Genomic DNA, 27685 nt, shown 5'->3' on the forward strand with positions numbered 1-27685 from the left:
ATATCTGTGAGACTTACTTGAGAAAACACAGTTGATGTTGTCATGTTGGTAGCCACTTAGCTTATTTTAGCTTAGCACCAAGAATCACTTAACCTAGAAAATCCTGTCTGCAAAACTACCAGGAGACCACAAATAAAGTTTGCTTATATGTGGAGAAACTTAAGTATGATAACTAAAATAGGGCTCATTTAGTTGAGAAAATACTATTGGCATTCTCATGTTGGTAAATTTTGAGTAAGCTACTACTTAGCTTAGCTTCAGCTAGCCTAGGTCTGTCTAAACTTTTCATTAGCATAGACTGCCTGCCCGAACTAGCAAACAATAAAACACTGTGGGACATTTTCAAATAGCAAAATGTGTGGTGAATTATGAAAAGACAGATAAAACAAACAGGATATGATAAGAAGTGAGTCTTAGAGGTTCACATGCGCATTTTCCCCGGTTTTTTAAGTTAGCTTCTCCAGTTGTCAGTGTTTTAGGGAACAATGGGCTGTAAAAATGTTAAACCAAAATGTCCGGGAGATAACTTTCCTTTTGGATTAACATCTCTAGTCTTTGTTGTGTTGATTCTGGAGATTATCTATGCAAAATGAGGTGATAATGGCCCACATGCTACTGTTTCCTATGGAGAGTGCTGTTAGTTAGTGATCGTTGGCAGACGCGTGCGTGAATTCACACATGAACCGGAGGAAATCCTGCTTCTTTGCATGTCAGCCGATTGTTGTGGAGAAGAAAGGGCTTTACTTTTGTTTGCGTGGGGGTGGAAAGAGGTCCAAGGGAGGAGGAGGAGGAGGGGGGGGGGTGTTCCTCCTTGTCCCCTCCTCCTCACCCACTCAATGCGAAGAAAAAAACTTGACCAGCCCCCTTTCCATTCCCATGGATCGTATTACGGGAGACTCCGAGACATCTGCTCCGCCACTAACAACGGAGCGCGTCCCCGCGTCTCCTGCGACCGATCCCGTCTCCTGTCGTGCCCCCCTTCCCTCCTCCTCTTCCAGAACTGAGAGCTCTCCGTTATTTGTATAAACGCGGCGATCATGAGGAGCCACCGTGCATGTGCCCTCCACGTTTTCCGGCTCTAGTCCCCTGCGCGTACCTGCTCCATCCCGGCGGCGGAGCGATCAGCGGCACCGGCAGCATCGAGCAGCACATTTCTTTTTGTCTGTGCGCTCGGCAGGCTGCTCGCTTTGCATCCTCTCCGCTGCTGGGCTACGTTGTTTTGTAGGAGAGGACAACGAAGGGCGGATGGAAAAAACACAGCTCTACACGTCTTATGTTTAAAAGCGCCTCATCGGTGGGATATTTAGTGTGTTTCTGGTCTTTTTGCGAGTTTTTTTGTTTGTTTTTGGCACCATGGAGTCAGTGGAGAAGGAGTGCGGAGCGCTGGGTGGATTATTCCAGGCCATCGTGAACGACATGAAGGTAACACACACATGTGAATTAAAGTAGAAAGGGGTTTTGTTTGACCTTTGTGGCTACACGGTGCCTGATCAGAGGCATATTTTTACTGCCTTTGTCTCTTTCACCGGGTCCTCCCCCACTTGAAACACCGCTGCAGGACAAACTGAGAGGTGAAACATGTTTCCCTTTGTCTTATTTGCATAATGTGCAGCAGGTCTGCCTTGACAGTGGTCAGATTTAACAACACTTCAGCCACTGTGTCAGTCTGTAGATGGAAACATTAGCAGAACAAGATCTTAATTTAATCCCAAAACCACAGTTTGGTCCATGGGGTTACAACCTGACATTATAATCAAACAATCAAAATATACAAGTACTTGATGCGTTTTGAGTGGCAGAATCAGGGGGAAGGAATCAAAAGTGGGTATTCGTGTGGAGTTCCAATCCTACAAATGTGATGTGGTGCCATTTGACCCCAAACAACTGTTCGCTCTTTATCCCAGGCTCCACTGCTTTCTAGATTAAGTGTTAGCTGTGGAAGGATGCTCTGAAAGAAAACAACAGCTCCATCACCTCAACCTCCTGAGCAGAAATGAGCATGAGAGGTTATTGATTGTGCTTCCTGATGTTTGGCCTTGTGGCAGGAAATCACTTCTTTCTCAATGTTGCTCGATACACATTTAATCCCAGCTTTACTTCAGTAATTGAATCGACTCGCCTTGAAACTTGTGTAACTCCTGAGTTTGTTGCATTTCAAGGTAGTCTAAATTAATTTTTTAAGTGGTAATGAGATGTGTTCTGTTTTCTGTGGAAGTGTGTGTGTGTTTGTGTGTGTTGGGGGAGGGGTCAAGTGAAGGAAGTTGAACCGGGGTGGTCTGTTGTTGTTCCTGTCAACAGATGGAAAGTGTGAATGTATTCATCAGGCCAGGAGGCAGCTCCCAGTCTTCTCATTGTCTGGGACACTCATGATGCTACAAACTGTTAATAACAGTGAATAAGTCAAGCCTCAAGCGGCACTTTCAGCCCAACAGTTTTCTTATTGATCGCTCCCTCACAGGCCAGTGGTGCCTTCGGACAGACTATTTATGGACCCCTCATTTGTCAGGCTCCAATGAAATCAGCTCTCTGCTATCGGCAGGGCCGGTTTGGTTTTATATATTTCCCTTTTGTGTTGTGCTCACGCCAGGGCCAGAGAGAGACAGAGGCTCTTAGAAAGAGGCAGTCTGTGTATTGATAAGCAGCACAGATGAAAGAGGCTGAAGCCCTTAGTCAGCACAGTATCGATGTCCACTGTCTGAGACAGACATCTGACCTCATTCCTGCTGCCTGACTGGACCACGCAAGCCTGTCAGACCAGCTTTACCCCCCCGGAGCATTGCAGTAGGACAGCGTTCCTGATTGGGAACAATGTTAGAGAGTATGCACTTATCTAAATTGTGCACATACAGAGGGAACTTACAAAGACTATCGTGTTCTCTACTGTACAGACAAATGTGTTGGCACAAGCTGCACCTGTTGGTTATGTAAGTGTCTGACAAAGCCAAAGGAAAAGAAATAAAAGAGTAGGAGGTGTTGGAACAGTAGGTAAAGGGTGAAATGAAAAACAGAGATGATTCAACATGACTGGATCGGGAATCAACAATTAGATCAACAATTAGATCAGATCTCTGAGTCACGCAGAGATGTGATTTCAAGCCTCTGCATGTGGGAAAACAAGCACCTTTTTAAAATGTCCTTGAGCAACATTGCTACCAGCTCCAAGGATAATGCTTTTAACCTTGCCCTCCAGTGAATGACAAGCCGTGGGAGGAAGGGCCTTCCTTTCCTCACTTCCACCTTTTCATTCAGCTTTACCTCCCTGGATGCTGCTGGGTGTGGATGAAGGTAAAAATGTGAGGCCCCTGCTGCTCAGTTTGTAGCCCTCTCTGCCCGTTTCTTCACCCTCCTCTCAGCTGTCTTGGCAGCCCATCCCTGCTGCCCCTGGGAGCTACAGACCACACAAGCTAATTAGACACCTGTTGAAGTCAAGTGCGAACAGCAAAGCTGGGAGGTTCATGGCAGACACTTTTTTTTTTGAAGATGATGGCTCCTAAATCACTTCCTAAGGCGGATGCTTTATCAGAGAGAAGCGGGAAGTTAAACACTGTCGCTGCCAGAATGGAGGTTATACCAGCAGTGATGAACGGCAAGACCCTTTTCCAGATTGCATCCTGGCTATATATAGTCAGGATGTGTAACCCCTCTGGGCTTCTGTCCATCAAAGAGGTGCATAGGGGTTATGCCCTTCCTTTCCTTACTGCAGGGCTCAAGCTCTTGCTCTAATGGGATCTCGCCTTGAACGTGTTTTATGTTTGGCTTCTGCTCTTATAGCTCAAGGCGGCGTGTGATGATCCCGGGGTAAATCTAATCCAGATTTTTCTAAGACGAGCTCAAACTACCTACCCTGTGCACATAAACTGTCATCATATGTGGGCTTATGAAGCTCATGTGTGTCTAGCAAGCATGCAGACATGTGACCATACCTATGAGAGGATAATGCTGACTGATCATAATATAACACTACGCACAAAGAAATCATGCTGACCTTTTTAAAGACAAGTCGGAGCATGGAGCCCGTGAACCAATCTGTTTCTCACCCCGCGGGAAGAAACCAAGCCCTCTTTGACTTATTGCAGCCTTTTTTGGATTTAGATTAAGTATCTTATCCATATGAATTAAACAGAAAATACGTTCACAATGAATAAAGCTGATACTGAATTTTTATCAAGTCACACCAGATTCTGTCTGAGAACATTGTGTCTTCTCCAATCTGTATGCGCAGTGTGTGTGTGTTTGACTGGGTATGCTCAAGCACTTAAATGTCCTTGGTTCATTTGACTCAGTACTTTTCCTCTCTCTTATCAGAGCTCTTACCCTGTGTGGGAAGACTTCAGTGCCAAGGCCACAAAACTGCACTCTCAACTCAGGTGAGAAGTGGTTCCAGTGAGTGGGGAACCCTCAATGACAAAAGAAGAAGTCTTATGTAATGTTTACAGACTCTTATGCAGCCCGAGTGCACTCAGAATGTTTCAATTTATTTGCAGGACCACAATTCTGGCAGCAGTGGCCTTTTTAGATGCCTTTCAGAAGGTGGCGGACATGGCTACCAACTCTAGAGGTAAGAGCTTAATTCAGGGTCACACACTGTAAAACTGGTGAAGAAAAAGCAAAACAACCTTCATCACCTTTTCTTTTTGACTCTTCATGTGGTGTTACCGGCTTGTTATTTATATATTGCTGAAACCTTTCTTGAAAGTGTAAATCTGCATTATGCTTTAGTCACAGTTTTATATGTTGTGCAGATTCACTCTATTACATACACAGTATTGTCTACATTTGCAGTTTTAGTGGATCTAAGGGTGTAAGGGTCATAGCAGACGGGCATTTGGTATTCTTCCAACTACACATTTTTACCTTCTGATTTCAAAATGCAGTTGTGCAAGAGAAGCTGAAATAAAATGAATGGCTATCACTTTTTCACACCCTTAAGAAAGTTTGCAGTGGACAGTTGGTGTGACTCTCTTGGCGACACCATTCTACAAGACTAAGATGACTGAAGCGGGGGCAGTAAGGGAGGGGTTAGGCGGCTCAGAGAAATGAAAATCTGAGCTTATTGTTTCTTCGGTTTTAATGAGGTCTGCTGATCTGCTTTGTCACCCTGCTAGCGGCAGCAGACAGGCTGCCCAGAGAGGCAGCTGATTAACACAGATTTCTTTGGAGTCAATCGTCGAGAGCAGTATGTAGGTCAAAAAAATCCTGCGTACCCGGACGACTGTGCAAAGGCTCCTGACACATGCGCTAACACGGCAACTCAAGCGCACAAGCAAGCATGCGCACACAGACGTGGACAGATATTCAAAGGGTGACAGCTGGTAGCCGGCCACCTGACCTCTCAGGTCACGTGCCAGCATGTTTTTAAACAGTTTGTCCAAGCCCCGCCCCCTCACTGACCACTTACTGCTGAACAAAATGACCAAAGTGGGAACTTCTTCCACAGTGTTCACACATCGTCACCAGTTTTTACTCCCATCGACTCTCCAGTAACAGCAGTTTATTGCCATGGTGATACTTCAGACTACCTTAAATGATTCCTGATGTGAATACACATGAACTCTGTAAGATGAAGCGAGGTAGACTAGGGTCAACCTGCTGGCTGCTAGCAGCTGGCAGCCTGCTTCTATAAAACGGAGGGTAAAGACCATGGCAAAGGCAAGACTTCAAAGGAGACGTGCAGTAAAAGAAGGGAAAAGAGCAGAATGATAGATGGACCAGACAAAGATGAGAGAGAGAGATGAGAGAGACGGGCAAATTGAGTTTTGCAGCTATAGATGGATAAAATCCCTGTAAGTGTGTCACTCATACACCCACTCACTCTTCTGCTCTTCTCCCAGAAACATTAACTTTAGGATTAGTGTCATCGCTCTCAGGCTGCAGACGGACCAAGTGGGGAGAGACTTTAGCAATTAAAGAGGAACTAATGAAACATGGTCTACAGTAGGATTGAGTAGTTGATGTAAAATTAAGATTTTTATCTTTCAAAAAAAAAAATCTAACATTTGGATTTCACATTTTTCTTAAATGTCATGCGAACTGTCCAGAGTGTCCCTTATAAGTCAGCTGGGATAGACTCCAGCCCCCCCCTGTGACCCTAATGAAGATTAAGCGGTGTATAGATAATGGATGGATGAATAAATGTCATGTTTTTTCTTTTTTCTACCTACAAACTTTGTGGATGGTAGCGTTTTGTAAATTCACACACAATGTCCAGAGAAGTAATAATAAGATTTTTCATGGCCCCTGAGTTATGACCTAATGATAAATATAATAATAACAATAAAGCACTTTTCAAGACACGTAAACACTCCAAGATGCGTGGAACTAAAACTGCAAAACTCCTTCCTGTCAGCTGTTTGTTTTGATTAATGCAGCTTAGGAGATGGTAGCGTAGTGAATCTATCATGGTGGACACAAACACTCTAACTGAACACATTATTCCTGCTGCCAGACAGTGTGTTGTCATGCAGTTCTTAGCATTTAGCACACACCTCTGCTGTGGGTTGGCTTCAGGCAAATGCAGGCATGACTGGCTTTAGCTGAAGTCATCACTTTGCTCTGTTGCGACTGGCTTATGTCTTTTTTTTTTGATAGATGACCGGTTCATTAACAGTTGGCTAGACATTGTTTTCTTACTTTTAATTTCCCAGTTGTTTCAAAGAATCTAAAACATATAATGCTTCCTTTCCGTGCTCCTAACCAGCATACCATTTCAATTCCATTCGTCCTGTGGGAGCTGTTTCAGTGTTTGTGTGCACTCGGCCCAATTAATTTCACAGGAGCTATGTCGATATTTACTGGAGCTGACTGCTGGTGCACAGGGATAACCTTTGAATCTCAGCCTACAGGCTCCATGGACACAGTCGGGAAACTTTGCCCTTCTAGCAGCTGCAGTGTTGTAATTTAATTTTCCTGAACTATATTGGCATCCAGATGCTGCATTCTTAACACTTGATTTCACTCTTACTAACTCGAGACTCCTCAAGTTAAGTCGAAGTCTCCATTTCCGCAGCTCTTTCTCTTCACTCCTTTTCTGTCCCTGCATGTGTGTTCGGGTCTGTCTGCCTGCAGCGATCATGTTTGCCTCAGCGTCTGCACAGCCATATAGGGCTCATTGCACCATAGGGGGCAGGAACTCGGCTGTGAACTGTAGGCCGTCGTCGCCGTCACCCCAATCCCCTCTTGTGTTTAGGGACGAGCTGCAGCTGTTGGCACAGCTGGAGGTTTCGTCGCGCTCTTCTTCTGCCTCCTTTAATCTACCTTTGACACAGTCACCCCGTCATCCCCTTAACTCTCACACACACTGTCCAGACTGCACACACTTCCCTGCCAAGGAAAGCAGCATTTCCCCTCATTCAGTGCTTCTTGATAGATCCTTGGAGGGAAGAAATGAAAGAGGGTTTTATGATTTCCTGTCCTAACCTTTCGTGTTGTCTTTTACTCTTCAGGGCAGCTTCTCACATGTAGTAAGAACAACTCTATTGCATGTCATATCATCCCCTCATCTCCACCTCATTCAACCTCCTCTCTGTGTCAAACCGCCTGGATGTGTGTGTTCGTGTTCAGGCTTCCTCTTGCCCGTGTTGTCCGTTTTTAGAGTTTATGGTCACGGTCATGGCGTCAGCGTCTGTGTTTTATGAAGCAGCTGGATGAGTCGGCTGCCAGGCGTTTTGGCACAGTGTCTGACAGCGTTGTTTCTCTAAGCTGTGTTGATGGATCCATGTCTGAAGGCACGTCTGTCTCTGTGAACTGGCAGCTTGCATCTGGGTTCAATAAAGGTCTGCAAGCCGCAAAGACGATATTAGATGGATGTATTTGGAGAATTTTAGGCTTGTAAAGATATATGTTTCACGTTTCAACACCCATCTTTCCTGTGACTTAGCTTGAGGCCCTGCAGCTCTTTTAGGGGCGGTTGATTGTTAGACTGGTCAGCCTAATGGATTTTGGTGTGTTGTCTAGACCTTTTTTTTGTCGTCCATAATAAATTGTTGTGTATTTTAAATGGGCCAGAGAATAGTGGACTCTGTTTTTAGTGTTAAGCTTCTGCAGGGCTTGATGACATGTGGTTTCGTGAAGGGTTGACTTCATTTTTTCCATTTTTGGACATGGTTGAATTGGATCAAAGTCAAAGAGCCACAGTCTCCGGCTAATGGTCCATCAGGGTATGAGATACAAGATCCATATTTTTTTGGACAGCGAGGTGAGTCTGGTGGGGGCTGAGCTGACCTGGGTGGGGGTAGTGGTTGCAGTGGGATTTCCACAGCTCTGGGTATCCAGGCTAGGCAGAGGCGTTTAGCTAATCCTCTTAGCCCCACTCTGTAGCACACAGACACAGACTGCCTTCTCTTCCCGTCCTGATCAGCCACCCCCAGCTTTAAAAACTCACACTCTGGGATCGACATTCAGACTGCCGTGCACTGCAAGTTTGTGCTTAACACTGACCAAACCTTTTTCTGTCTTTACATCTGCACACCAGAGCTGGTCGCAGTGCACGCAAAGACAAAATGTCCCTGTGAGTCATCGAGAGCAATCTCTGTCTTTTCTTTCTTTCTCATGCAGTCCAATCTGAGTTGAGGTATGCTAGTAGATCAGTGTGTCAGCGAAGCAGTAATCTGCTTGGCCGCTGTACTTCTCTGGGTTGGCAGATGGGACGGATATCCCTACCCGCCATCTGGACAGCCTGGCATGGACGAGATGCGGTCGTGGCCTAGTGCAAAGCGAGATCAGGGGATTACTGTCTTCCATGCTATCCCAGCAGCGCAGCTATTTTTGCGGACATGTCAAATAATGAGTGTACCCCTGTGACCAGAGCTGACATCCATCAAGCATGGCATGTCATGTACAAGCCCGGTATCTGTTGTGCTCCGTGTACCAGAACGAGAATCTGCGACTGTGGGTTTGAATTTGTTAAATGAGCTTATAGATTTCGGATGTTCATTCAGTCACAAAGACAAATGCTTTGGCGGATACATTATAGTCCGCTGTGCCATTCTGGTGATTGTACGCGAGGCTCCTCTGGTATTTCATGACCTCCAACCACGAGGTCACATTAAGTATCGACAGGAGCCTCACATTTTTCTCTCAGCTGTCCCCCTTGTCTGTCAGACTGAGCTAAACAGCTTCCAACACTGTTCTGCATGTCTGGCTGTGGAGTTTATAGACTTCGACTTCAAAACTCAATGTGGTCATCCTGCAAATGAATGTTTTCCAGCTGTTATAACGGAGTAAGTACAGGGTGAAGTGGCTGCAACAGTGATGCGAGGAACAGACGAAAAAGTGGAAAAAATAATGGGAGAGAAAACAAATCTTTTGGTTCGGGATAACTTTCATTCTGAGGGCGAATACCAAACTTAAGAAGACAAACATGAGGCTTCAGGGGAACACTGTGTTCAGCTATATCCTGAACATGAACTCGGCGTGGAAGGGAGCTGGAGAGAGGGGAGGGAAAATAAACGAGAGAGCCTGATGAAGGAATGTTAGGGAGGACATTAAAAGAGAGAAAGAAAGGAATACATGCATAACTGAAATCCCTAAATCAGCTGAGGTGGCTGCTTGAAAACTATTGGAGGATGACTGGTCAGATCATGTGTAAATATTTTAAGCACAACTCCATGGAGAGCTTATTTTTATCACTGGCCATTGCACAAATGAATTGGGACCAAAATGCCATCCCTGGAGTTGCATGGCTGCAGGAATGGCCTTGCTTTTTGGTTTGTCTGATATTTTAGTCCAACTTTAAACATTTCAGCAATGATAGGATGGATTGGAATCACATTTTGTACAGAAATAAGACGTAGGAACAGATTAATACCCAAATTTTGTGGCATTTCATTAAGAATTTATGGCTTGTTTTTAAAAGGATTATGACAATATAAAGCATGTTCCAAGTTTACGTCTGATGTCTAGGTTCCGACCTTAAGCGTACATCAAGCTCAGTGCAGAGGAGAATCGGGAATGATATCATAAACTTCCCCTCAGGGTAACTTTAGACTCAGAGCCTACAGATGGATGAAATGTTATATGAGCAGCTTGAGCACCAGCAGTGGTGTCAGCATTGTTTGTGGGATTGTTTGCAAATGAGCAGAGCAGCATTAACATAGGCAGAGCTAAAAGAGTGGGCAGAGCATTGTCAGCTGAGATAAGAAAGACAACTTGCAAAGGTTGTAAAGGAGAACAGCTTGAGCCGACTGACTCGAGTGACGCAGAGCCTTTGCTCCATTAAATACAGAGATATTCAAAGACTGTTCCCCAGGTATTTGCCTACATTTGTATTTAGATCATCAATCCATCTCCTCCAGCTTTAAATATCCCTGTCAGACATGAGGCAAAGACAGTCCTCTGTGGATTTCTTCCCTGTTTGGGCCATTTTCTTGTTTCTCTCCCCAATGAAAAGCACATCTGGACAAGGGGTGGCGATTATTTTTAGTAACATTTATGTCCCTGAACAGGAAGCTCCTCCAGCAGAGAAATATTCCTTCCTCCTTGTTCTCCTCCTTCTTGAGTCTCCTCCTAATGCACTCCAGAACATGTTTACACCACATCAGGACACACCAGGGTCTGTCTGTGGGTGTTTCTGGCTGAGAGGTGAAACTCGGTGTGCGTACTGTCTGGCCAGGCAACAATGGGATGAGTGTGTGTTTGTGTGAGAGTAAAACAATTGATCTCGGGGCCATTTCCTCTGCCTTTCAGTGCCATTGTTGCCAATGATAGGAGACATTCCACATTTGAGGAAGCGACACAAAGGCTGGGAATGACGTTTTGGTTTTTACTGCGGACACACAGTACATATAACACATGGGTGTATTTACGTACAAACTCTCGCTCATTTAGGGTGGAGGTTCACTCTTAGAGATGCTCTTTTACACATATCTGTAGCTGAATACAGATTTTTCTGTCTTTAAATTGCTGTAATTTAAATGTATGCATCTGTTTTGTGAGAGACAGTAAAATTCATTGCATGTGCACACATATTCTGTCAAAAAAAAGCAAATTTTGAGGGTATTTCCAGATTATTTCCTCTGTATCATAACAATGTGCGTCAGGTATCTTTTGGTTTTGGTCTTTGTGACACAGCAAAACTAGACAGTGAAGATGTCCGCCTGGGCGAAAGAACTTTTTCTGATATTTTAACAGTTCATTGACTGATATTAAACATATCTGTTCTAGGATGTGCACTTTAAATGCTGCATTTGAAGTCATGGAGACCAAGACTTTTCCTTAAGTGCACAAAAACACACAAATGTTTTTCAGTGTAATACTCCATGATTTTTCATATTTTCATGTGACATTGAAGTGATTATATGTTTAAGAGACCTTTAAGAGAAAATGACACACCGCTCTGGAAAATCCGATTATGGTTCTGAAACTGAAGAATAGGATTTGAAAGTTTGAAACTACTTATTTGAATGTCTAAAATAATTACTCCATTCGTTCAGTGTCACTGTTGTAATGTCTTCAAAGTGTCAAAACTTGCTTTGAAGACAATCCGCACAGAGACTCTACTCACTTTTATCCAAAGATTCCATACTTACTTTTCAGAGATTTTGTTTTTTATTTAAATCTTAATTTTAATAAGGTCAGGGGGGAAAAAGTTGTTTCTTTTTTATATACATGCAATTAGGAAGTGAAGCCAAAATCAACTGAAAAAAGATTAAAGTAAATTTTGGTTTCGTGAAGCCATTTCCAGATTTATCCCCCTGCCATCCCTAACTCAAGTTTTGGCTTTTTTTTAATATTTCAAGTTATACCATTTTGTGAATATAGTGAAGCAGACTTACTTTGTGTTCAGTCATGAACAAAGAACGTTATGAAATTTTAATTCTTCTCTTTTCAAGTCGGGATCAGAATGCGATACACTCGGATTTTAAATTGGGGATATTCTGGAGAGTCTCTCAAAAAAAACACTCCTCCCCTCTGTCTATCATTCACAATTTATGTAACTTGAATTAGAGCTATAACTCAGACAGCACTGTTCTACAATCGGCGTCCGCATGTGTCCGTTTTATCCGCCACTCTTCTCTCCCATCAGAGGCTGTTGCTCCCTAACCAGCAGACTCAAGAGATGCTGCTTTATTTATAATGCTGACTGCTCCCACTGTGCTGCACCACCAGAACTCCAGCTGTGCTTTGAAGAAAAGGCTTGATGATGCGAGTGTGTGATGTTTCGTCAGGTTTTGAATTCTGATGTCTCATCTATGTCTTTGCTCAACTTGTAACTAAATGAGACCAGTGAAGATGACAAATCAAAGCAATGCCTCATTCCCTTTTTTTCTTTTCTTTATTAAAAAAATAAGTTAGTGTCGTGTTTTTTGATTCCTTGGAGATAAAACAGAAAATCCGTGAAAATTACATTCTCCTCTTCATTAGTCATGTGTTTGGGGCTTAGTGTGGGAAATTTTGCCCTGGCGTCGCCTTTTGCACCTGCAGCAGCGAGTGAACACTTCCTCTGCCCCCTGACTGGCCAAACCGTGCACCTCGAGCAGTGTGTGCCCTCTTTCATCCTCCCCTTCTCATCCCGCAGCCCCTTTCATCCATCAGTAGCCTTCGCTGTGCTCCTGCCAGCTCACATTCGGCCTCACTTAAAAGGGGTGAGGGAGGGTAAAAGTCAGGAGGCTTAACTGTCTGTGCCAGCCGCCGTCAGCTCTGTGCCTAAGGTGCCAACGTGAGGAATAATTGTTGTCTCACGGATGATGGAATTTCCTTTGCTCAGCTTCGGTTCTGTGAGAACTTAGCAAAAAAAAAAAAGAAAGGGGGGGGACTTCATATTCTTGGAAGTGTAGCAGTGAGGATGTTCTGTACCTTTTTCTTGTACAGTCCACATAAACTTGCTTTATTGACACAGGAAGCAGAGGGAGGGGGGTGGAGGGGAACACCGCTTGGACTGAGAAGAGCTGAATTCAGCTTGAAAGCTAGCGTCAACACACAACATCCAACTCGGTAGTCTGAGTGAAATGTGAGCCAAACAGCAGGCTTTAGATGCTGAGTGAGGGAGATAGTTAGGCTAAGCTGCCATGTTGAAGGCATCAGGCAGGGAGGCCTGTGGCAGTTTAGTCCCTGGCTCCCGGCTCCTGGCAGGACAACCCCTATAAAGCAGGCCTATTAAAATGCGCCTCCTTCCCCGAGGAATCAGGGGAGGTAATCAGAACCAGAGCTCTGGATGGAGCCACTCACTTAGACCACACTGTGCTTGTCATGGAGCTTAAGGTTCCCACCGAAATCCACCAAGTTGGGGGATTGACCTTGCTAACAGCTATCCGTGTTCTAACACAGCATACTCGACATACACAGCAGATCTGGTGGCAGTTTATATTTATCTTCGGCCAAGCGGCGTCAGATCCGTGCACGGCAGCACTCCCATAATGAGCCACAGATTGCTGCGCTGCTCCCAGTTGTTTTCTCCGTTTCTTAAGATATATGGCTGAGTTGCATAACAGCTTCTCTTCGAATCGTGCTCTGTGTTTTGCTTCATTCATGCACGTGTGGTGTCTGCTATGAGGTCGCCCCGGCTCCCCTTAAAGCCCTAGGGGTCCCATTCTGCTAAATAATCACTTTTCCAGTTGTTGCGTGCTTTCAGCCAGCTCCTGAGCTGAGTATCGATATAGCTAGACTGTGGGGTGGTTTAGGAAGTTTATTTATGAAGCCCAGAAACACAAAAGACAAATGAGCAGGGAAATGAGTAGGATGGAACCTCAGGAAGGGCAACACACATAGAAAGAGACAGAAAGGAAGAAGTCTGTCTGCATTCTGCAGGATATCTGTCTTTCTAGTCAGACTGAACCCTCCCCACCCTCCCGGCTATATGCCTGTGTGGCTGTGCAGGGTGCTGTGGGAGTGAATCACTGTGTCCCTGTCCATCCGGTGGAGGCCAGAGGCCAGCAGGGCTCTTGGACATGGCCAGGAAGCCTCTGAACCTCCCCAGGATGTAGCTGTCAGCTGATCCCCCTTTTTGGAGAGGAAGAGACGGGAGGGACGAGATGGGGAGTGGGAGGGAAGAGTTGGCAGGTGTGGATGGGACAGGGGAGTGGGGGCTGAGGGATCTCTTCAGCTGACAGTGACATTGGAAGGTCTGTTAAAGAGATACAAGAGAGCCACATTACTCCCTTTCTCTTCCTCTATCGCCGCTTTAGTCCTGTTTCGTCTTGCAAGAATGATTCAGTGCTGTGAGTTCCTCCTGTGCTGCTTTTAAGAGGAGAAAGACACAACCTGTGTGCACATGCCCTGTACGTCTGTATCTCTCATGGAAGTACAGCCATGGCCATAAGTTTGGACACAGCATGACTTACTATGTCTGTTTTGATGTCTATTACAGAACATAACTAATATTTTTTGACAGCACCAGTTTAATTAGTCAACAAATCAACAAGGGATATAATATTATCATAAATTCCAACAATTGGAACAACTTTGTTCCCAAAACATAATATTAGAAGAAAATAACAAAAAATGCAGTACTTTCACAACCGAATGTGGTAAGAACAACAAAATGACACCAAACTCTTTGATGTTTTTTAAAATATGGAACTTAATATAGTTCTCAGGAGTTGTGTACTGTATTGTAAGTGACAATTTGTGGTATTTTCTAAGATTCACAAGCGTCATGGGTACTTGTGTCCAAACTTATGGCCATGGCTGTAGTGGAAAAAAGATGTTCTTACATGACGAATAGTCCAGTTGTTTCAACACAGACACCTTGTGCTATTTATAGTGAGAAGTCAGCGTATAGTTTCCACGTGTTACTTCAATCACTTCCTGCTGGTGTTCAATGCCTGTGTGTGATACAGCTGGATGACCTTTCCCTTCAAAAAGCAACGCAGGCAACCCCTCCTTCCTCTCCTCATCACACAAGCACGCTCAAGTTATTCCACATCTGTCCGACGAAAGCGGCTTGATGCGATGGAGTCCAGATCTGTTGCTGAGCGTCTTTGAACTGGGACAAATGGTCTTTGTCTTACAGCGATTATCAGCTGGAGACCTAGTTTCTTTATGTGATGTCTGGAAAACAGCACAGATCTGAAACATCCTGACACTGACTTTCATTTCAGGCTTACTGTATTAATCATATATTTTTTTTTACATGTTTACTTCAGCGTGTCACTCTTTCCTTCTGTTTTCGTAGTGAAGGTTAGCGCCAGTTTCTCTCTCTCTCTCTCTGCCTGTCCTGCGTGAATGGTGTTTAGGGAAACAGAAAGAACAGGAAAGGCAGAGCAGGCAGGGAAAATAGAGGGATATCCCCTTACAGGTTCCCTCCTTTTCCTCCAGGATAGAGGGGTGAGAACTTTCGGAAAGGGTGGGGGTGGGGGGTGGGGGGTTGGTAAATCACACCACCTGTCCACATGAACCTCCAAAAAAAACAAACTCATTCATTAAATACAAATACGATGGTGCACGCCTCAGTCTGCTGCTCACAGGTGCCCTCTCTCTTTCCTGTGTGATGAGAGACCCTCAGATTATGCCCTATGTGGGCCAGATTACAACAGGATCAGTGCTGCCACATATTACACCGGCCTGTGAAGCATCAGTGAGACAGTGGACCAGCCCGGGCTTTAAGGGCTTAAGACTCCATTAATTACACTTCAGTAGAGAGGAAAAGTACAGTAACCAATTCACATGAACTGCTATTTACACTTTGTGGTGGGAATCATGCACGCAATCTTGCAAGTGTCACAGCGGAAAAATGTGTGTTTTTCTAGAGAAGAAAAGGAGGGGTGTAAGGTTTTAGTTTACAGGCACTGTTTGCATTTGTTTCCCCAAACAAATGTGACATTTATGGGTTCTGCTTTCACAGTCGGCATATGTCCACCTAGTGGCTGCAGCCGCTACTGCAAAGGAATAAAAACACCCCTGATAAATTTATTTGACAGCAAAGAATTTAAACCTTTCAAAATGCTCTCCTGGTGTTACGTTCTCAAATGGAAAATCATATTTTTTCTACCAAGAGGCATATGTGGGATTTGTAATGCCAAGCTCTTATGTCGTAGATGACAATTTGTTTTTCATATTGTCTCTCCAAGGTGCCACCAGGGACATCGGCTCAGCTCTGACGAGGATGTGTATGAGACATCGCAGCATTGAGGCAAAATTACGCCACTTCACCAAGTATGTGTCATTTGTATTTTTGTTTTTGATCTTCCCCTCCACTGCATTTTTCTCTCCACTCTCGCCTTGAGGGGATTATTGTGTTCCCTGATCCCAAACCTTTCTGGTGACCTTCTTCTCATTCTGCTGCTCTTCGCTCAGAGATTTTTGTGCCGTGGAATAAAGCAATTTGTTGTAGCCGTCATTCTCCGACTGATCCGTCTCATGTGGATCTACTTGTTGCTGTAGCACTCTTATGGAAGGCCTGGTTACACCACTCCAGGACAGGATAGAGGATGGAAGAAGACAGCGAATCAGCTGGATAAAGACCATGCCCAAAGGTGAACAACTGGAAAACTATTTACCCGGTGTTATATACAGCATGTATGGGAATTTAAGGCTTTACTTCTGCTTGTTCTCACAGAATACAAGAGGTCTCGTCAGGAGATCAAAAGGAAGTCGCTAGATACTATAAAACTCCAGAAAAAAGCAAGAAAAGGTGAGGCAAAACTTTCAAGACATGTTCATTAATAAACCTGTGATAATATTCTAATGAGGTTTAATGCTGATATGAAAGAGGTCTGCTGGGTCGTACCAACGTCTAAAAGTGAACTAGCACCACCTAGAGTGTAGAATGAAAACTGATAACTCAATCACATCAAAATTCCTGGCAAAAACTCAGTTGCTCCTTTCCAGCTTTGGATGATTTACCGTACAAATCGAAGAAATGAACTTCTTTCCTGGCTGTGCTTGCATTAGCCCCTACTGCTGGATGTAATTAAACTCCTATTTTCAGACACACCAGTGGTACGGGCTAAGTCATAATGTGCCCCAGTTTGATACAGCTAACACTGCCTGTTCTTCTGTCTCTCCTCCCCCCCGCCTGTCACTGCAACCCTCCCGTTTTCTTTCTGCTTTTTACCCTGGCTGTAGAGCTTCTAGGTACGTCTTTTCTCCAAATGAGAACTTCACATGCCAGTTTTCAAGCATCAAAAACCATCGTTAGAATCACCTGCCAGTCAAAGAAAACACCGCGCTGTCTTAGCATTTTGGTTTCAGGTGCAGACATTTTGAGAAATACGCTTACTGGCTTTGCATGACACTTACATGAGAAGACTGACAAGATTCTCATGTCTGTAAGGCCGTTAAATTACTGCCTGCTGCCAGACATTTAGCTGAGCTTGCAGAAAAGTCTGGAAACTGGAAAATTTATCCTTTGCTTTTTTCAAAAATATCAGAATCTACCTACCAGCACCTGCAAAGCTCACCATTTAACACGATGTATATAGTTTGTTTAATGCATATAGAAACCAAAGTGTAAAAGTGCCTACACTGCTGTGTTATGGAAAACCGCTGACTCATATGACCTTCAAAATAAAAACACTGACGGGGTGTTTGGTAAATGTATCTACTGCAATAGGGAGAAAGAATTCTTCAACATTTCTCTCAGAGAGAAAGACTGACAGCTCAGTTATAACAACAAAGCTTTTTTTTCCCCATCAGCTTTGTTTGAGCGGTTGACGTGTATAATGTCTGAAATTTCTTTTACCTGTATCAGCAAAGTTTTTTCTGAATCTATTTTCAGACTAAAAGTCTGTTCTTCCCTACATCCATAACAGACTGGTACTAAACTGGAAAAAGTGGTTGGTTTTAATCTGAAAATGTGTTTTATTTCTCTGAAAATGATTGACATACAAAAGTAACTGATTATGAATGATTGATAATCATTTATCTGAAAGTAAAACTATATCTTATTAACCCAACCCTGACTGGTATCTCCGTGTATACCGAACATATTAGAGAACAGTTTGTTTATTTATCTCTTAGCTCTTTATTCTTGCTTAATTTAAAACACAAATGTTCTTATTGTCAAAACCCTAAATAATAGAGAATGTAAATAAAAGATGGGTGTGACTAAATAGGCCTTTGTCACATTAGTCATGTGACCTGTCAAAGCAGAGAAAGTGCAGATCTTTCTAGTAATATTAATAACTGCTTTTTCTTTATAAGTGTCCCAGTAATCATTACATTGTGGCAGTGAGCATCAAAAGCAGCTCCATGCTAAATTCGGTCATTATCGATTTCATTATTAGAAGCTGTGCATCTCCCACTGTGACTTGTCAACTTGTCCTCGTGAAAAATGCCCATTGGGAGAACTAGCACATTGTTAGCTCCTTGCCACTTGCCTTGTGAATGTGTATCGTCTGCCAGACCTGTTTCAAATGGAGCTCTTCCATTTTCTAAATTACTGATTTTTTGACAACTTATCTGCAGACAGTCACTCACTCCTCTGAGTAATAACAGCTTCTTTGTCACGAGCTGACATCTAACTCCACGCTGATGGCTAAAGACTAGAATTTTATGTTTTTTAAAAGACCTATTAATTGACAGGCTGTCATACTCTTGTGGAAACTGTTTGAGTTAATTAGTGCCTTAATAAATGCAGGTGTGCTGAAAGATTAGCTCATTAAGCCGATATGTGTTCAGCATCAAAACAAACCTACAGTGTGCTGCTCGCTGAAGACAGTGTTGTTAGTGATTTTGGTCTCGGTAATCACCAACATGGCAAGACACAAATTGGTGTTTGCTCACACCGACGCAGCTTATTCTACATTCAAGGAGCGTGCGGCTCGAGACCTAACAAAATGCTAAGATGTGGTGCACTGCGGGGGTTTTGGGAAATGACTGGCAGAGCAGAGAATGTGTCGCCTCAGTGGTCATCTTCATCCTCATCCTTCTTTTCATTGTGCCATCATCTAGTACGCATTCTCTATTGGTGTTCTGGTACAGTAGTATTTTTGTCTAATCTCATCCACTTCAGGGTCTGCAAATCATCAGCAGTTGCATTAATTGATGACATGTTTAAGTGCCTCTCACTGCCATGTACACGAACCATTCGGGTGTAATGTTTGTCAGTGCGTTGACCTCTAGTGCAGAGCAGCGTCTCATTATTTCTTCTAATCATCTCTCAATTTTTTACTCTTTCCCTCCTCCCTGCACTGTGTACACTTCATGTCACTTCCATAATTACAACCCTCCCTTCCGATTCCTCCTCCTCCTCCATTTACTCAACCTCTGTCCTCCCTCTCTCCCTCACTCCCATATTTCTTTCCCTCCTCTGTGCTTTCTGCACCCTCGCCCAGGCCGGGGTAACCTGCGCCCCCAGCTGGACAGTGCCATGCAGGACGTCAGCGACTTGTACCTGCTGATGGAGGAGACGGAGAAGCAGGCGGTGCGCAGAGCGCTCCTGGAGGAAAGAGGGCGCTACTGCTCATTCATAAACCTGCTGCAGCCTGTTGTGGTGAGGAGCATTTAGACTCAGAGTGGTGGAAAATGTGTGACTTGTTGATGTGGTCGCCGTTTAATTTAAACCATCGTGTTTTGGAATGATGTTCATGGAGCACTGCAGGACATTTGTAAATGTGTAATTCCTTTTGGGATAAAAACTGTTTCTTTTGGATGTTTATCACAGGAATGGACAAAAAAAGATAAATATCTATTGAGTTTTTTGTTGGTTGCAAGTAAGAAATCGATATAATTAAGAAATGGCTATCGCAGGATATTCCTAGCATGTCAGTATGGTGGGACATAACACTGGATATTTAAAAAATGGAAGAGATGACAGCTTTTATAAATCAAAAACAAGACTGGTTGTAGCATGTTGGGGAAAAAAAAACAGAAAAATTAAAAAACTCAATTTAATTTTGAGTCTGAAAATTTAGAGACAATGTAGTGGTCACTCCATAATGTTCTTAAAGATGTTTACATTTCTGTTTTTTTTATAGGAAATAGTTTTCTGAAAAAAAAAAGAACAATGATAATATTGTGCACATGCAAACTGTACCCACAACTGATCAAACTGATAAATAAAGAATTTAAAAACTAAATGAATAAATAAACCATCGTGTTTTTCCCTTTCAGAACGTAGAGATCGCCATGCTGGGAGAGATAACACATTTACAGGCCATTGTTGATGACCTCACTGTGTTGACCGAAGACCCTCACAAGCTGCCACCAGCCAGCGAGCAGGTAACCAGGGTCTAATGCTCCTCATCCATTTAATGACACTGCTGCACGTATCGATTGGATCACAGTTGAATTTGCCTCGTATAATTGCAGTGCAAAGCTAGGGCTGTTGGTTTTCTGTATTTTCCTACAAAAACAATAAAACCTAATGTATCTGTTGTGCCATTAACAAGCTTGTATTTCCCCTCCAGCTACAATAAATACGCACTCGAGCAACAAATGTGTATCAGTCCACAGCTGAAATCGTCTTCAGTAAATACACAGTTCACTTCAGTTTGAGCCTTCTTTTCTACAAGCTACCTAGCAGTTCCAGGAAATGATCAGGCCTACTTTACAGTTCCTACCACATGTAAAAGCAGTGTTGTCTTTGCTCTTTGTTGCAACTGTAAATTCACCATTTCATTGTGTGTTGCTGCAGGTGATCCGGGACCTGAAAGGCTCCGACTATAGCTGGTCCTACCAGACGCCTCCTTCCTCCCCCAGCAGCACCGGCTCCAGGAAGAGCAGCATGTGCAGGTATGTCCAAAAATATTCATTTATAGAGTCATTTTTGAGCATTAAAATGTGATCTGCTCTGTCTTTTGTGTTGTTAATAGTAGATTTCGGTCACACATACACCTTTTTTTTTTTTATTTGAGCCTTCTAAATAACACAGTAGCAAGAAATAAAACATCTACAGACTGTTAGAAATACATGAGTGTTACAGTGACATACCTTCTTCACTGCACAGCCTGACTACCAGTGACAGTCGACATGCTGTAATATCGTACCAGCTCCTTAGCTCTTGCTCCTGGCAGATTTATAGCTCTCAAGCTTCTTACAGCCAGATTAGGTCCAAAGCTGTCAAACCTCACAGCCCGAAAGTCATGAGCCTACACAAGAACCAAAATCCACACGCTTGTGACGCTAATGGTGAGAGTTTATCAAACTATTTATAAATGAGTTATTTATAAAGGTGGGATTCCAGGTGAAGAGACAAGTTGCTGATTGTAAATAAACCCCTGTAAAGTTGAGCTGAAGGGTTATCACACATCGTCATGGCAAGTCGTCACCTTGCTCTGGTGTCACAGTCCCATTTGTACCAATTAACACCACCTCTTAATTTTATTGCTCCATATTTATTCACTTTGCAGCCACTGACTATGTGCATGACTGATTTAGAACTTAACTATTAAAATGAGTCACAGTTAGTGTGACGTTTTCAGGGTGAAATTAGACCATGAAAAGCTAATATCTAACAGATATCCGCTTTTTCTGAAAACAAGCTTTGCTTTCAACTTGACCTTTGTACACTTCAGAATTTCACAAGTATAACTGCTACATAGTGGGGGGGAAAAGTGATCAAAAGACAAAGGTTTTGATGCTAAGATTTAAGAAAAGCAAGCTTACTTAAAAAAGACAGGAGAAAGAAAAAGGACTCAAGGATAGTGTGTAGTTTTCAATCTTTTATGGTTATTTAAGTTGCCATATTTAATTTGCCGTTCCCTCCTTAAGCTTCATCCAAGAGAGCAAAGACAAATGAGAAATGATAACTTTAGATGTACTCCACAAGGAGAGGGGGACTAGGAGGTGTGGGTGAGGAGTACTGAGGGAAGGTGAGAAGCATAAGTTGCACTTTTCAAAATGAGTGGGTGACAAAGAGAAGCAATGTTGAATGAGAATGACTGAGCAAGAGACAAAAAGGCACAAAGACAGCTGTTAATGCTAATAGGGAAAGAAAAATCAAAGCAGGGCTAACTTTTTAATGCTCTTTGATGCACCAAAATTAGAATTTTGCACTGATGTGATATCCTGTCAACAGTCTCCTTCAGATGCCCTCTGCAGGAGCCCATCGGCTCAGCAGCGTCTCCTCCCACGACTCAGGCTTCGTCTCCCAGGACGCCAACACCCATTCTAAGCCTCCATCGCCCATGCCCTCTGATATCACCAGCCAGGTAGCAGTCTGAGCCGTGATTCTTAAGTTTACTCTTTTATCGGAAGGAGAAAAGGAATTTTTTACCGTATGAAAATTCAAAGGGACAAAGCAGACTTGTTATCTCTGGAGATTTCTCGGGCAGCAAAGCTGCAGGGCAGTAGGACACAGCAACAACACCACTACTTTTTTGTCAAAGTGTAGCTACGACAATTCTTTCTGCATAACAACAGTCATTTTCCATTTAGTGTCTCGAGTCTGCTCCTGCCATTTTTGCGTTTCACGTATAACGCCGTAGTCTCAGTACGAGTTTGATAGTCAGACTGAGCTTTTCATTTTTGCTGCAATAGAACTTTATCGGTTGCAAATGTAGAATTTTTATCCCACTGGACTGATAAAGTTATTCAGACTCTCACGGTCTGAACAGATTGCAGTGTACAGAACAGACTCGCAGCACACCAGCACACCAACTGATGCAATGTTCTTTTTCTGAATAAATGATCTTACAGGCTATCATATTTTCGATCTGGGCTATAGTCCATAGATCCCATCAGAGAGGAAAAAGATTCCCTCTTTCTAAAGCTCATCAACACTCTTCTCCAACTCTCGCCCTTATCCTATGCATCTCTCACACCTGCCTCTTTCTCCCCATTTCCTCTTCAACTCCACTGTTCTTTACTCCATCTTCCCCTTTCCCAGAAATCAACAAGCTCGGCCTCCTCTGAGGCTTCAGAAACCTGCCAATCTGTCAGCGAGTGCAACTCTCCTACAGCGGTTAGTACTGCATGCATCCATTAACAGTCTACTTGCTTTGCTGGACACACACACACACACACACACACACACACACACACACACACACACACACACACACACACACACACACACACACACACACACACACACACACACACACACACACACACACACACACACACACACACACACACACACACCCCGATGTGCATCTCATTGTTGTCTATGGTCTAAAGAGGCTCGTGGGCTCTTCATGACGGCCTCGGTGTGGTTAGACTGGGGCTATTCATGGATGTTGAGCACTCTGACTCAGACTTGTCTGTCCATTCCGCAGTTTGGCTCATGCTCATCCTTCGGTACCTTCCGCCCTGCTTTCTCTCACACTGGCACCATCAGGCCTCTATCTGTCATACTTCCTGCGTCCCCCACATTTAACCACTCCCCTGGATCCAACACTCCCTCACCCACATCAAAGGTTCCTAGCTGGAAGGTTTGTTTTCATTTGCAACTTTCAGTTTTGGTTCTCTCCTTTAAAGCTTTGTTGCTTCTTTGCTTCTTGTGTGTGTTTTTTTAATTGCTGTCGTAGACATTGTTTACTGTAAATTAACCTCTCGGTCACCATGTTGCTGTTGCTCAGTTTTCCTGTCTTTTCTCACAAAGATGTGCTAAACTGAATGGCTCTATTATTTAACAACACCGACATAGCCTATTCTAGTCTGCACATATCTACCATGCATCTAACCAGTTCACGAGCCAAATCAGCAGCTTCCATGTTTAACTGACTGTCGGGTGGCAAACACTGGACACGCATAGTTGGAAGACAATTTCATTATTCCATCTGCTGCTGCAGGACTGGGCCAAATCGAGTTCCTGTGAGCCGTCGTTGGCGAGCACTCTGCATCGTAGGAGGGAGTCTATGGATAAGATGAGAGAACTGGAGGCTCCGCCCAGTCCACAGGGATATTCTGGGATGCAACCAGATGATCCACGCCGAGCGAGAAGTGGCCCAGGAACCATTACAGCCAAGGTATGAAGTCCTCAGGGAGCAAAAATGTTAATGTGACTTTATAAATTTGTGTGCCTTGGGAGTTATAGTGTGGTGAATCGCGTATGTAAATGTGGGCTAATCTGTATGTATGTCCTGTTTAGCATGGCGAGCCCCTCTCTCCAGCAGCCAGTACACTAGCAATGGTTCTGACCAGAGGCTTGAGTATGGAACAGCAGAAGAGCAGCAGGGACTCTCTGCAGTACTCCAGTGGCTACAGCACCCAGACCAACACCCCCTCCTGCTCTGAGGACACCATACCATCTCAAGGTGAAAGTCACAATCCCTCAAGATAAAACACACACGACGTCCCCGTATAGCAGCTAATTTCTGATTTTCCATTCTAGTTTGTGAGTCACTGGGGTTGTGTGAGTTGACAGATGCAGTACTAATTGCCTCAACTGTCAGTGTGGTTACTGTAATTTAGTATTATGTACCGAAGCAACAGCTAATTAACTCTTCTTTAGTCGTTCAGTGAAAACAATAGATACTCATCATTAACTGTCACTTCCAGGTTCTGATTATGAGTGCTACTCTCTCAATGGGGACGCTGACAGTGAAGGGCAGGCAGACTTTGACAAATCCTCCACCATTCCTCGCCACAGTAACATCGCTCAGAGCTACCGCCGCATGATCCAGACCAAGAGGCCGGCTAGCACAGCAGGTCTGCCTGCAGGTAAAAGCCTGCAGGGAACTCCAAACGGCGCCGGGGGAAGCAGCTCTGGAGCCATCGCCTCGGGGACCGCCACTATTCGCCGGACGCCATCTTCCAAAACTAGCGTGAGACGCACACCGTCCACATCTGGTCCCATTCCCATCCGGCCCCCCATCGTGCCTGTTAAGACTCCCACAGTGCCAGATTCTCCAGGGTACGCTAGCCCGTCCCAGCATCGCGTGGGCAGCGAGGAGTTTCTGTACGGAGACGACCCATCTGCTGGTGACTACATGAGGGCGTCTCCAAAGCGAATGAGTCTTCCTGACACAACCTGGGGCTGCGGAAGAGGAGGGGCGGACAGGACTGTTTACGCCCAGCAGGCCCCTGGCATGGCCGCCCACGGCTCTGAGGAGGACCCTCTGCTCGCTGCCAACCGCCACAGCCTGGTGGAGAAGATAGGAGAGCTGGCAGCCAGCGCCCACGCCCTCGGTGAGGGTCAGTTCCCCTTCCCCAGCATGCTGCCAGGGGATCCAGCTCAGTTTGCATCCCAGGAGATGTCCTCCGTGACGCAGGACGACGTGGATATGCTGGTTTCTATACGCCGCGGGGTGAAGCTCCGCAAGACTGTAACCGATGACAGGTCAGCTCCCAGGTTTATCCGGTAGTTGAGGGAGAAGAACGGCTGTGAAGGAGCAGCTTGTGATGCCCTCATTTACAGACTGAAGCTCTGTAGTAAAATACAGCAGCACTCATGTAACACATGAACCAAGGCACAAGAATCAAAGAGGTGATTGAAGGCCAGTCGACAGCGTAATGAGTGACCGTGGACAATGTCATGTCATTTCATGTCATGTATGTATTGCGTACATACAAAGTAATCCATATTTTTTTTGGTTTTTAATCCTTTTTTTCGTTTTGTTCTCGTCTGTGGGCTTCGTGGCTGTGCAGCTCTGCTCCCTGTGTGACCAGTCGTTTCAGCCCAGTCTGCCCCAGTTTAGACCGAATGCTCTGTGTCTTTGTTCTTGCTCTTATTATTATTATTATTATTATTATTATAATATTGTGCATCATTTTTCAATTAACATGGCCACCTGTCAGTGCAGAGTGACGGGCGCGGTGCTCCTGTCTGTATGTGGTGTTTTCTCATCGTTACTGTAAAAGTACCATGTTACTGTTTTCCTTTCATAAGCTGACCAGCAGCTGTGTAAGTCATGTAAAAATAGAAGCAATATGGCAGTGTTTTTATTGCTGTACTGTACTGTCAATATATTCTGCAATTAAACAGGCTTTTTACTGTTGAATGGCTCCATTTTTTTTGTCAGAAAATGTCCTACTGAAATGGAAAATTCTGCATCCGGCCTCAAATAGTTTGTTAAATGAGTTTATTTTAGGCTGCTGAAATGTAGATCAGTAGTTACAGCTCTGTGTGTTCATGCAATTTAACTGCTGTATGTAAAACTATTTTATTCTATTACATTCTGCGGTTTATTAGATATATTTTATTATAATTTTATCTCAACAGCTTTAGATTTTAATGCAGTGTAGGTATTTTATGATTTGTCAAGTACAGTAATAATAATTTTCTATCAGTAGCACTATCTCAAATTCAATTTCAAACTTTTAACTGCGTGTCACTGTTTTTTGTTGTAGTTTTATGCTTGTGCTCACTGAATGCAGTTCTCTAAACAGACAGATGGGGTCGCCAGAGACCCTCCACTGTCACTGCGGCCCCAAAATGAGCAGTAATGGAGGAAATCTGTTGACATTACTGCTTCAGTGAAGATATTTGGCAGGCTGGAAAGATGGTTAGTTAATAGGATAAAGACGGAACAGGCCAGGAAAGGACATTTTACAGCGGCCAGGATGAACACTATTTATATTCAACCAACAAAATAGTGAAAATAAACCTAAATAGCGAAACAGTACTTCATAACCTCCAGCAAAATATAGCTCACAGAGGCTGTTGAGAGGTTTAATCCTCAGGTAAATATAGGCCATCATGCAGACTGAATAAAACCACAAATTCATTCTGGCCATTATTTGTTAGCTTATAGCCCGAGTTGTAAAACAAACTCAGGGGTATGTGAAATTTATGTTCCTGGGAGCTGCTGAAAGTCCCTCTCATTATTTATTAAAAGATTGGTCCTGCTGGAAAACAGCTGCTAGACTGATTGTATAAAGTTACTCCCCCCTGGACAGCAGTGATGATGAACGCAGAGCCCTTTTCCTGGATAAGAGACCTGTTTTGGAAGGTACTGCTGTATGATGCATGAGCATGAAGCCCATTTAAGAGGCCACTTAACAGTGTACCCTTGGAAAAAAAAAAGAACAATACCGTTCATAGGATCTGAAGAAGCGGAAGAATGAGGCTGGGAGGAATGTGTTATGTGTGATATAATGGATCTGCTTTAATCTGAGTCATTACTGACAATTTTCTGTAAGTCACTCGATGATTTGTTGTGTTCTAACAGAGCGGATGGCGAAACACACACCCGGCTTAACAAAGGGGAAGCTTTCTGGTCATTCTGCTAACAAGGGGGCTGCCATCCCCCTCCTCGCCCACTCCTAAATTGCCTACTGTTCTTAGTTGTAAAGAAAAATGAAGGTCTGACTAGCACCAGAGAATGGAGATCAGAGAGCTGGATTCAGCAGTCTAAGCATGGATAATGAGGGGTGGGAGAGTCTTTGTTTTTTGTCCAATTTGTAAATCATATAGAAGACGCTGTCAGACCACCGTGTCTCAAGAAATTATTAGTGCAGTCTGCTCGGGAAGCCTTCATTGTTTTTCATATTCTGCCTCCCCAATGGGTCCCTCATAATCCTCTCAGCTTCATAAATAGCACGTTATTGAATTTACACCATTAGTTCATTGCCTTGAACTGGACGAGTAATGGAAACCAACCTAATGGCTGGGACTTGCTGGGATAATTAACCGAGAAACAGAAGTGAGGAGTTTCATTGAGCAAGCTGAGGTAATGTTCTCACTGTGTTTCAAAGAGAACATCAACGCTTCCTCTTTCTGAGATCTCACCTCTTCGTCAGGCAGAGCGAGGGACGATTTAGCTATGCTAATTTTCATTTTCCTTTATTTTTGCAACCACTATCTCCTGCGTCGTTTGATGATGTGAGAGATCTTTTAATGTGCTAATAGGAAGTCGTGATTTGTTCAGGGGGCCGTAAGGAGATACTGTTCAAACCAATGATCATTTCTTAGTGTGCTAAT

General features: G+C 43.9%; 1 protein-coding gene across 1 annotated transcript; it reads left to right on the plus strand.

Moving 5' to 3' along the window:
- The first annotated feature begins 785 nt into the window (after positions 1–785).
- Positions 786–25763, plus strand: mtss1la (MTSS I-BAR domain containing 2a). Its single transcript, XM_051952828.1, is given in 17 exon segments — positions 786–1422; positions 4306–4367; positions 4485–4558; positions 16005–16089; positions 16318–16361; positions 16364–16406; positions 16491–16567; positions 17002–17010; positions 19212–19369; positions 19990–20097; positions 20513–20610; positions 21896–22028; positions 22706–22780; positions 23097–23252; positions 23613–23789; positions 23912–24077; positions 24322–25763. Coding segments are annotated over 17 exon segments (2340 nt in total). The 5' UTR covers positions 786–1353; the 3' UTR covers positions 25128–25763.
- The last annotated feature ends 1922 nt before the right edge of the window (positions 25764–27685 follow it).

The sequence above is a fragment of the Acanthochromis polyacanthus genome, chromosome 8, assembly GCF_021347895.1.
Source record: "Acanthochromis polyacanthus isolate Apoly-LR-REF ecotype Palm Island chromosome 8, KAUST_Apoly_ChrSc, whole genome shotgun sequence".
Lineage (NCBI taxonomy): Eukaryota > Metazoa > Chordata > Actinopteri > Pomacentridae > Acanthochromis > Acanthochromis polyacanthus.